Below are 11,610 nucleotides of genomic sequence, written 5' to 3' on the forward strand. Positions count from 1 at the left end.
GATGCAGGGATAGCTTGCTCCTGTTGTATTGTTGTGTGTTGTTTTTCTGCATGGCTAGAAGCAGACTCTTGTTCATCATTGATTGTTCATTTTTGTGCCCCCCCCCCCCCCCCTCTCTCTCTTCCTTTCTGTTTCACGGTTTCACCTCTGTCTCTGTTTGGAATTATAAAACATTAAAAAATATATATATAAAGTTTTAACCCCTTAAGCCCTAGGCCTCTTTTGAAGCCTATTCCTCGAAAAATTGTATTTAATGGTAAAAAATAGTTTAACCTTGTAAAGAAGAGAGAAAGACCCGCACTTGTACAGCGCCTCTCAGAGTAAAGACTCCAATGCGCTTTACACTACAGTATATCATTCATCCATTCACGCACACATTCACACGCTGGTGGGGATGAGCTACGATGTGGCCAGAGCTGCCCTGGGGCGCTCTGACAGGGGCGAGGCTGCCGAGTACGGGCGCCACCACCAGGCAAGGTGGGTTAGGTGTCTTGCCCAAGGACACAACAGCACAACAACCCACTCAACCTGTTGAGCTACTGCTGCCCCAGCAGTGCTGGGTTTGATTAATTTGATGGGAATTATTACTATTTCTTCTGTAGTGTGAGGGTTTTTTGGTCCCCACCTGGGGGGACCCTGTGATGTTAGTTCTGTCTCTGATTATCCTGTCATGTCTGGTGGCAGATGCGGGATCTAGTTCTCCAGAAAAAACGCTGCCTGGCCACGGCCGTGGAGCTCGGGTGATGAGCGCAGCCACGAACAAAAGACAGAAAGTACCAAAGCAGTTCTGAACGATCGTGTGTTACATTTATTTTGGTGGTGCCGCTTTGACAATGCCGTGGCCGCGCGCAAGACGCAGAAGCCGCTGGAGCGCATGAGCGCTCTGCCCGGTTCATCGTCTCCGCTCAGAAGACGCCTACGTCCTCGCCACAGAGACCTTCGATTTCAGACAGAGGAAAGCACCTTCTTGATCAGCGGAGATCTTTGTCTGAACACCGGAAGTTAGTTAACTACAACTTCCGGTCCTATCTCTGCGTGAAAGTGGGTGAAAGGTGAAAAAGACGAGTTGCTGAAAACATTGATCTCGGTTTGTTTGACCTCTGCCCTCTCACGTGAAGCTACGATGCTGCAGAACACGGGGTGAGTTTCTCTGCCGTGAAACTGTTTTCTTAAAGATTAATAATGGAAGTCTGGAGTTCTCTGCTGCCGAGCTGAAAACTAAATGTTTGTTTGTCCCGTCTTTCTAATCTCGATTTGAACGTTTAAACCCGTCAGAAGTTTCAGTGAGAGCTCGGTGACAGCTCCATCGTCATTGGCTCGTTTTTAGCTCCCTAGCTAACGGCACTTCCGGTGTGTTGAGGCAGACTGATCAAATCAAATCAAATCAAAGCTTTATTTATAAAGCGCCTTCGGCAACCCTGTCAGGAAGCCCAAGGCGCTGATGCTCGTTCAGATGAAGATTTAGGATTAGATTTATGTTCCAGACTGGTTTGTGTTCTTTAGAAACATGTAATGTCTGAACAGAAGGCTCGACATGGTCACATAAGACCACCGGCTTCAAAATAAAACATAACATTGGGGTTTTCAATGTGGGGCTTTTATTTTGAAAACCGAAGTGGTTACTTTTAATGAATGATCAATAAGATGTGATATTCCATATTCATATGAATTATCAATATTCTATATCTTTTGATATTTGCTTTAAGACGAAACCATGTCTTTTTGGTAGTTCAGGGAAATCACACCTGCTTCTTCCCTTCAGTCTGGTTTACTTCATCATGTCCCGTTCCTCACCATCCAGGTATTCTAGTCTGGATCCTTCCTCCTATTGACTGTGAACACTAACACCCAGCCCAGGGGGGCTGTGAGGGTCCTGAGGTGGGGGAGAGCCAGGTGCTCAGATGACTTCATGAACATAGATGTCAGAGCACATGTGTTTCTCACCAGCATCAGCTGATGGAGGGCTCTAGTTTCGTTGCGCCATTCGTGTCAGTGGACACGGTAGGGTCAGGGAGGGGGGCGGGGCACGACGCTTAGCCCGGCGGGCCGCCAGGCTTGTAAAGCTTTCGGGGAAACCCTCCAGTCAGACTGATTTTACAACGAGACGCCACAAGTTTCTACGACACTTAATCAGGTTCTGCTACAAACTTCTAAGCTTACATCCCATCATCTCATTCATTGTCTCGGTTTTTTTGTTCCACCCATCATTCATCACCATTAATTTAGAAATACAGTACCACATTGACTTTAATAAACAAAATTTTAGCCTCTGTCTCAAAGTATTACGAAGGTGTGGTTTCCCCGGCGCTACCCAAAGTACCTAGTTTCATCAGCAATTGAATATTAAAGGCTCAATATTATTGATAGTCCATATTTTTATGGGATATTACATTTTATTGATTACCGTTTATATTCTATTGACAGTTGATTAAAAGTAACCACCTATGTCTCGTTATCACTGATTTGTGTCTCTCAGGAAGCTAGCCGGCCGCACGCTCTTCATCACTGGAGCTAGTCGAGGAATTGGTAAAGCCATAGCTCTAAAGGCAGCGAGAGATGGAGCCAACATTGTGATTGCAGCCAAGACGTCTGAGCCCCACCCCAAGCTGCCTGGAACCATCTACACTGCTGCAGATGAAGGTAGGCTAACAGACTAACAACTGAGGCAAATTTGATTAGCTTAATGGGTGGAGCTGGAAGGTTGGTGGTTTGGTGCTGGCATCTCCACCATGACCACCTAACCCTGGCTAGGACATTAGGCGTGTTTCCACTATAAGAAGTTCAGGGTAGATCTACAGGAACCTCTCAACATGTGCGTGTGTCCACCTGACCGGGCCGTTGTCAGGAACCTTCTGAGTGCCTGCTCCGGAGCGGGTCCTCCGAATGGTCCGATGGAGTCGCTGAGCAGAACCTCCAGTTGACTCTTGCTGATTGGTTGCAACTCAGTAGGAAATGACATCAGCAGGTGTCCAAAACAACCGGCATCAGTACAATTGGAAGAGTAGCTGGTGAAGCAGAATGGAAGCAAGAAAAAGCACCGATCACATTCAAAATCTAACTCCCGACACCGGAAAACTCAGTCGGTGGAAAAATGGGGAATTCCCCCACAGACCAGTGTAAAGGGGCTCTTGTCCTCTGAATGGATTAAATTATGATGTACTTCTATAAAATAAATGCTTTTAATATTATTAATGTAGCTTTTGGGGGGCTGATCGGTGACATCACTCACTGCCAAAGCAGTCGTGATACGCTGACGTCTGCGTAAGCTCTGAAAGAGCCAGATTAGAATGGAGACAACAGCTGAGGACTGGGACGTCCCATCTGCTGGTCACGTTCCCATCCCAGGAACTACCCTGGAGTTCTGGCAATGGAAACGTGCCTAGTGAACCGCATAAGGTTCTGCCAATCAGGTGTGTGTGAGTGGATGAGTGCACCTTGTACGTTTAAGACTAACGGTAGCATATAATCCAGTCCATCAAACTCCTGCTGTGGGCGGACCCCACGGACGACGCATCAGGCGCTGTAGCGGGTTAGGATGTGTGTACTGTGGGGGGTTAGGGTGTGTGTGCTGTAGGGTTAGGGTTAGGGTGTGTGTGCTGTAGGGTTAGGGTTAGGGTTAGGGTGTGTGTGCTGTAGGGTTAGGGTTAGGGTGTGTGTGTTGTAGCGGGTTACGGTTAGTTCGGGACTAGTTTGTTCAGAGCGTAACGAGAACGCCGTGGAGCGGCTCTCACGTGATCGCTTTAGACCAATGCTGTGCGTGAATTTAGTAAACAGAGATCCAATATGCCGGTTGGAAAGTAGCAGCAATTATGATTTAAATGCCTTAAAACATTTAAATTCATGAACAAAATAAATAAATAAATACTTCTTCTTCCTGCTCTTGGAGAGTACAGACGCTTTTTTCTCCTCTCCCTCCTTCCTCATCCCAAGGCTCTGTCCTTTCTGCCTGTGCACGGCACTTTCTGCATTTATTCTGGAAACAGGAAATTACTAAAATGGACCTGGTCAGTTGGTCTCTCAACGCGATTGACAAAATGTTTTCAACGATGAGAACGGGAGAAGGGGCTCCCGGGTGCCCCTCTGGGACGGAGCCAGCTGGGTCTATCATGGACTCCTGGAAACAGTGGAACCTGATCTGCCTCTCTCAACTGTCTGTAGAGGATTCTGAAGATGTTTGGATATTCGTCGTTTTGGTGTCGGGATTCCTGCTGTTTGGCCTGAGTGGTTACCTGGCTTACCGGAAAAATAACGAGCTTTCGAGGAATATTGGCTCAATCCCGGAGCTCAGGGATGGAATGCATCGCGCTGTGAACGCACAAACTCATATAATTGTCGAGATGAGTCGTAAGCTTGGAACTTTGGCTGAGATTCAGGCTCTGGCACAGAAGGTGGATTCCATCAAGGAGAGAGTTGACGGATCAGCACGGATTGCAAATAGATTAATTTACGCCATTATTGGATCTAGAGGGGTTGAAGACCAACAGAACTCTAAGGCAGAGAGGAAATTATCCGTCTGTCCCCAAAACAGTACTTATCTGAATGTGGTGCCCTTGGAGCCTGTGAGGCTGAAGTGAAAACTCCCCCCTTAGAAGAAATGTGGAATGCTGCCGTTGCTATGGAAACCCTTTCTCCCTATCCCAGCCTGGGCGGGACCGCGACCGGTGAAGGCCGTGGAACCGTATCTAGGAGTCACTGTGCCCTCTAACCCATTAGCCAAACCCCCCCCCCCCCACCCCCCCGCGGTGATGAGCGCTGCTCTTGCGGCTGCACGCACTGAAGTGACGAGAGTCCCAACCCTACCTCCCTTCCTAGTGGACACTTATGTTGTGTGATGTCTGAAGTCTGTGTGCATATCTGTCTGAGGTGTTTTTTTGCAGAGCAAAGCTACCCTCTCTGTGGAGGGTAACTCTGAAGTGCCTTTTTTCCCTCCCCCTGACTCTATCCTCATACAAACCCTCTTGATCTATAACGGTAGCGCGACTCGTGTTGCGTTCTTGTCATGTATGTCTGATCTCAGAATTGTGTGTACTGAAACAATTGAATTCCCTTTGGGATTAATGAAGTATTTCTCAGTTTGAAATAAACAATGGAAACGTGGAGCTAACATTAGAGCGATCCCATGTCACTGCTCAGGCCTCTAGTGTACTAACACGATATCTGCTCTGCGGTGTTTATACACTATTGTACCAACACTACGAGAAACACCAACACCGTAACAGTGAAATGAAATGATGAGAGCAGTACGGTTATATTCCATAAACATAAACTCATGTTGTGTGGGCTCCATGATGTCTTCCTGTCTTACTTTTCGAAAGCAAACGCTCGTCTAGTTCAATTCAAGTTTATTTATATGGCGCCAAATCACAACAAGAGTCGTCTCAAGGCACTTCACATAATAAACATTCCAATTCACAGTTCATTAAGCCAATCAGAAATAATGTTTCCTATATAAGGAACCCAGCAAATTGCATCAAGTCACTGACTAGTGTCAGAGTCTTTACAGCAATCCTCATACTAAGCAAGCATGCAGCGACAGTGGAGAGGAAAACTCCCTTTTAACAGGAAGAAACCTCCAGAGAATCCTGGCTCAGTATAAGCAGCCATCCTCCACGACTCACTGGGGATCGAGAAGACAGAGCAGGCAGACAAAGACAGACACACACACACACACACACAACACACACACACACACACACACACACACACACACGTAATGTGTCTATAGTTATATTGTGATGTCTTAGTAAATATTGTATTTGGTGAAAGATAAACTTTATTGTATTTATCCTAGTGGATCTATAATTAAACGGATAAACTAGTATTAGCACATCAAAAGTCAATGAAAACAAAAAGTTATTATCAGGTCTAGTAATGACTAGGTTTGGATGAGATGATGTGATTATTTACCAGAGTGTAATGAATGCATGTTAATGAAACTATCGTATTCAGATGTGTTAGTTTATTACAATATGTGGACGTAACAGGTCACTGAGACATCCCCTTTACATCAGTCTGTCCATCAAACATCAAAACACACGTCAAACTCAACCAATCAGAATGTGTGTTAAAGAAAGAATATTAGAACAATTACATGAGCGTGGTCCACATCTGCACAGAGAAGACGTGAGTGTGCAGCATCCTTCACCACTGAGCCGTGGTCACGTGCAACTCTTCAGCAGCCTGAGGATGACAGTCCTGATGACGTAGGACCACCTTTCTGTCTCGCATGTGCCCCTCCTACATCTACAGTGTTACCTGCATCACACACACACACATGTGACATGTGGGATTTCTCCGGTGTGTGTTTCAGTGGAGGCCGCCGGGGGCCGGGCGTTGCCTTGTGTTGTTGACATCCGAGATGAGCAGCAGATAGGAGCAGCTGTTCAGAGAGCAGTGGAAACCTTTGGAGGTATGACACACCTTTCATACTGAAGTCATGTGACCTCTGCTCCGATTTGTTGGGGCGTTTTACAGCAGGTTGAACCTGTCAACGTGGAGGAAACTGATTTCATCTCCTGTACTGGGAACGTCTGATTCACAGGTATCGACATCCTGGTGAACAATGCCAGTGCCATCAGTCTCACTGGAACGCTGGAAACCCCGATGAAGAAGGTCGACCTGATGCTTGGAATCAACCTGAGAGGAACGTATCTCACGTACGACCCACGAGCCTGAGCACATGCTGCTGAATGCTGAAGACGGTGTTAAACACTCGCTCGTCACTTCATGGGGCATGCCTGTCCAGCTGTTTAACCTAAAGTAGTAGTCAGCCAATCACATGGTGGCAACTCAGTGCACTTATGCGTGTCGACGTGGTCGAGGCGAGCTGACGCAGTTCAAAGCGAGCTTCGGGACGGGGGAGAAAGGGGATGTAATGGGCCATTCCCATCTGTACCGGGTCGGCCCGGGCCGGGTAGCGTAGGTTGTTTACATATCTGGGTGGCCTGGTATTTTTCCGGGCCAACCAAGGCTCATTCTTAGCCCTCTTCTCGAGGGGGTCTGCTTCAGGCCGACCAGGGCCAACACACCCACTGCTGACAGCAAATTCACACCTTCCATTAGAGCAAGCCTCTGATTGGTGGGTAGAATCAGCCCACATGGGCTTAAGGCAAGGATGTGTGGAATCAACCGGGCCAGGCTGGGGCCGACTGGGGCTACCCGGCCCGGGCCGACCCGGTACAGATGGGAATGGCCCATTAGTGACTCTGAACATGGCGTGGTGTTGGTATCAGGTGGGCTGGTCTGGGTATTTCAGAAGCGGCTGATCTTCTGGGATTATCACACACAACCATCTCTAGGGTCTACAGAGAACGGTCCGAAAAGGTAAAACCTCCAGTAGGTGGGAATGCCTTGTTGGTGCCAGAGGTCAGGGGAAGGGCCAGGTTGGTTTGAGTTGATAGAAAGGCAACTCAAATAACCGCTCGCCACAACCAAACACTCATGCTGCTGAACCCACACTCGTGTTAGCATCAGCGGCCCTTGGTGGTCAGAAAGCTGCTCACAGGTTCAGCTCAGCACAACGATTCTGTGCTTCAATAAAATTAGACACCGCCTCTCTCTCTCTGTCAGCTTAAAATTTTATGCAAGCTCCAATCTCTTCTGCACAAATGCGGTGTACTCGTTATTTTTCTCTTGCTGTTGTGTGTGTGTTTGCGCACGCACGCATGTGTGTGTGTGTTTTATGCTGGTTCGCTAACAACGTGTGCTTCTGTGTGTGCAGAATCAGGTGTCTTTGGGCTGCCTTGAACCTTTGAGCAGAGGGTCAGGGTTAGAGCATGTTTTCCCCTGGACTGGATGTATGTAGCTGCTTTATAAACCGTGACATAATTGTCTTCGTCAGGTCGAAGATGGTTATTCCTCACCTGCTGAAGAGCCGCAGTCCTCACATTCTGAACCTGTCCCCTCCCCTGAACCTGAACCCCATCTGGTTCAAGAACCACACAGGTAACCATGGCGACGAGCCGACTCCTCTCCCCAAGATGTTTTACTAACACGTTCGTCTTTTGGTGTCTGTTAGCATACACGATGGCCAAGTACGGAATGTCCATGTGTGTCCTGGGAATGGCCGAAGAGTTCAGAGGCCAAATAGCCATCAATGCCCTCTGGCCAAAAACTGGTCAGTGGCTAACAGTTAGCGCACTAACATGCGCCGACCCTCACACGCTAACGGCTGCGACTGCGTTTTGTAGCGATCCAGACGGCAGCCATGGACATGCTGGGTGGAGAGGGTGTTGGCAGACAGTGTCGTAAAGCAGACATCATTGCTGACGCCGCCTACGCCGTCCTATCCAAACCCAAGGACTACACAGGTCACTTCCTGGTGGATGAGGATGTCCTCCGAGCACATGGTGTTCAAGACTTTGATCAGTACGCCGTCCAGCCAGGTGACTGCTGAGCCCACACCCACCTGGGTACATACATTTCAGTGTGATATTCACAGAGGCTTCTGATTGGTCCACAGGTCACCCCCTTCTGCCAGATTTCTTCCTGGACGAAGCTCCAGAGATGCTGGCCAAACAGATGGAGCAGCACGGTGAGTCCTCTAGGATTTAGTAGTAGAGGAGTTTTCTGGTGGCGTTCTTACTTCCCGCCTTTTTCTATCTGATGTCTGCTTCGCTTCTGCGTCATTTGTGGTTGCCAGGAGCAACGCCGGCCTTCAAACCCTCGTCGACCACGCCCAACTCTGGTGGACCAATAGAAAGCACCTTTGACGTTATTAAAGCGGTTATCAACAACGATGTTGTCAACGCCACTCAGGCCATGTACAGGTTTGATCTGTCAGGTGAGGAGATCATCGCTGTCCTTGTGAGGACATTCGTCCCGCTGGCATGTCTCACCACCATGTTTGTTTCCATGTAAGGAGAGCACAGTGGTGTTTGGTTCCTGGACTTGAAGAGTGGTTCTGGTAGTGCAGGTCAAGGTGAGCCACCCTCCAAAGCAGATGTTGTCATGACGATGGACTCCAGTGACTTCAGCAAGATGTTTGCAGGTGAGCGTTCCCGCGGGAAATAATTCCTTAAAAAAGCCTCGACTTTGGACCACTGGGTCTTAGTATTTGTGCGGTGTGTAAACTCTCCATACTGTTTTTGCCCTCTTAACGTTTCATTTGTCAACCACAATCATTCCTATTAAATAACGTCGCGTAAATAAAGAGTGGCGGAACCAATAACTGAGAAGGCAGCGCAGCCGCGGGTCAAATACTACGAACACGTGACGTATTCAGCTCCAGCGCTACAGACGCGATGCTAAATGGTAAACAACACCGACCTCCAGCAGAGGACGAACGAGGAAAACGTCAGCCCACCGCGAGAAAGGCTGACTGGTGCCAGAACTCTGGACCTCTTTGGGACGGCGTGGAAACGTACAGTAGGTACCGATATCAGAACAAAAAGTGTTAAAATGTCCCGATAAATGTGCCACCGCAGGTCACATGACTGATCCCGAGTCATGTTATGAGTGGAGGAGACGCGTCTGCTCCTCTCATAACGTGACTCGGGATCATTAATGCTAAAACTCAAACGTTTAGGTGCATTTAGCTAAAGTTAGCAGCAGCTAAATGAAACACCAGCAAGAAGATTTGTGCTGTGAAAATCAGGAGTAGCAGCACCAAAGCACCTGGTGGTGCAGGCACCATCCTGAGAGCTGAAACATGGAGAGTCTCTGACTGCAGAAAGGTAAGCCGAGTCCCTCAGCCTCCAACACAGAGGATAGAGGCTGATGAACGCCGTCTTTGTCACGGTTACCCTGGCAGCATTAGTGGAAGCTATTTTTACACATATATTTCAGTTTGATGCCTTTACTGTTTGCACTGTAGCTTTGCTCCGTTTTGCTTCGGAAAAATGTAAATAAATTATAAACTGAACAGAAGAAAAATGCAACACTTTTGTTTTTGATCCCGTTTTTCATTTCAACAAGTGGGCAAACGCTCACATTCGATGGCGTTTGGCCCGCTGGAGAGGCATTCTGTTCACAGACGAGTCCCGGTTTTCACGGTTTATGGAAAGATGGTAGACGTGGCGCCGTGTGGGTGAGCGGTTCGCTGATGTCGTCATTGTGGAACGAGTGGCCCACGGTGGCGGTGGGGTACTGGTATGGGCAGGTGTATGTTATGGACAATGAACACGGGTGTATTTTGTTGATGGCATTGTGAATGCACAGAGGTACCGTGACGAGATCCTGAGGCCCGTTGTTCTGCCATTCATCCACAACAATCACCTCATGTTGCAGCATGATAACACACGGCCCCATGTCACAAGGATCTGGACACGTTTCCTGGAAGCTGAAAACATCCCAGTAGTTGCATGGCCAGCATCCTCACCAGACAAGTCACCCACTGAGCATGTTTGGGATGCTCTGGATCGGCGTATACGACAGCGTGTTCCACTTCCTGCCGATGTTCAGCATCTTCACACAGCTATTGAAGAGGAGTGGACCAACGTTCCACAGGCCACAATCACCAACCTGGTCAACTCTATGGTGATGCAGATGTGTTAGCCTGCGTTAAGCAAACGGCGGCCACACCACCCCCCCATAAAGCAAACCTCACAGGTCAGGGTGTCCTTTTATTGTGGGCAGGCTAAGGCACACCTGTAAGTTATTCATGCTGTCATCAGCCCCTTGATACGCCACACCTGTGAGGTGGGATGGGTTATCTTGGTGCTCACTAACACACATGTAGACACATTTCTGATGTTTGAGTTCAGCTGGGAGCAAAAACAAAAGTGCTGCATTTATATTTGTATTCAGTGTAAATATAATAAAATAATATAAACGGTAAGATTAAAACCTTTAGGTAGCTTTTTATCCTCTCATAAAATAAAAAATATAGATTTCAACAAAAGTGTTGTTAAAGTACTGCCATCAAAATGAGTGTACTAATATGAAGTATCTCCTGGTACCCAGCCCTACTGACGCTGTTATATTTGAACATGCTACGTTACCTAAAGCTCAAACCGCTCTGCTGCTGTTCTCTAACCAGTGTTTCGGCTAAATATAATAAAAAGGAAAGATAAATAAATGATTTAGTTTTTGCCGCCAGGGCTTTGAAATCCTTAAATTTTTACATAAGTGGTCTTGAAAAGGTCTTGAAAGTCTGGAATTTTACTTGATGAAACGTGTTGGAACCACATGAACAATAATGGACAGAAGTTCTGGTAACAGCAGAATAACTACACTCAGTCAGAGCAGTGTAGTTTCCATGGTAACGGTTGTTTCTCTGTCACTTCAGGGAAGCTGAAGCCCACTTTGGCCTTCATGTCAGGGAAGCTGCGGATCAAAGGCGACATGACACTTGCCATCAAACTGGAGAAGTTGATGAGTCGCATGAATAAGGCCAAACTGTGACACAGAAGCTCCGCCCTCAGCGCCAGTCCCCGCCCATTTGCCTTCAGAAGCAACTGAAACAGATGTCAGCCGTAGTCCTGCTGATGGGCTGGATGTAGAAGTCCAGAGCGTTACCTGAACATGACACTACATCTGGCCTGGTCCAGCCCGATCAGCTGGTGTTGACAGGAAGCTCGTTACATCTCAGCGTTGTCTTTGTAGATGCTCTGATGTCATCGTTTTCACTAGCTGTTGCTGTGGTAATAATAAACTGGTCTGTCTCATGTA

At 47.7% G+C, this 11,610-nt stretch overlaps 1 protein-coding gene across 1 annotated transcript; it reads left to right on the forward strand.

Annotated features, from left to right (window-relative positions):
- The first annotated feature begins 931 nt into the window (after nucleotides 1-931).
- hsdl2 (hydroxysteroid dehydrogenase like 2) lies at nucleotides 932-11,610 on the forward strand. Its single transcript, XM_015943306.3, has 11 exons — nucleotides 932-1,140; nucleotides 2,477-2,640; nucleotides 6,311-6,409; nucleotides 6,542-6,656; nucleotides 7,841-7,944; nucleotides 8,018-8,116; nucleotides 8,190-8,384; nucleotides 8,462-8,533; nucleotides 8,642-8,782; nucleotides 8,861-8,989; nucleotides 11,228-11,610. Exons 1-11 carry the CDS (start codon nucleotides 1,124-1,126, stop codon nucleotides 11,341-11,343), a joined length of 1,251 nt encoding a protein of 416 aa, XP_015798792.1. The 5' UTR covers nucleotides 932-1,123; the 3' UTR covers nucleotides 11,344-11,610.

This window comes from Nothobranchius furzeri, chromosome 6 (genome assembly GCF_043380555.1).
Source record: "Nothobranchius furzeri strain GRZ-AD chromosome 6, NfurGRZ-RIMD1, whole genome shotgun sequence".
Taxonomy (NCBI): Eukaryota; Metazoa; Chordata; class Actinopteri; order Cyprinodontiformes; family Nothobranchiidae; genus Nothobranchius; species Nothobranchius furzeri.

Excerpts from the sequence above, each read along its gene's own strand:
- hsdl2 (XM_015943306.3), top strand. Across the intron at positions 6,410-6,541 it reads AGCAGTGGAAACCTTTGGAG|GTATCGACATCCTGGTGAAC; the intron begins GTATGACACACC and ends TCTGATTCACAG. Across the intron at positions 8,117-8,189 it reads TGCCCTCTGGCCAAAAACTG|CGATCCAGACGGCAGCCATG; the intron begins GTCAGTGGCTAA and ends TGCGTTTTGTAG.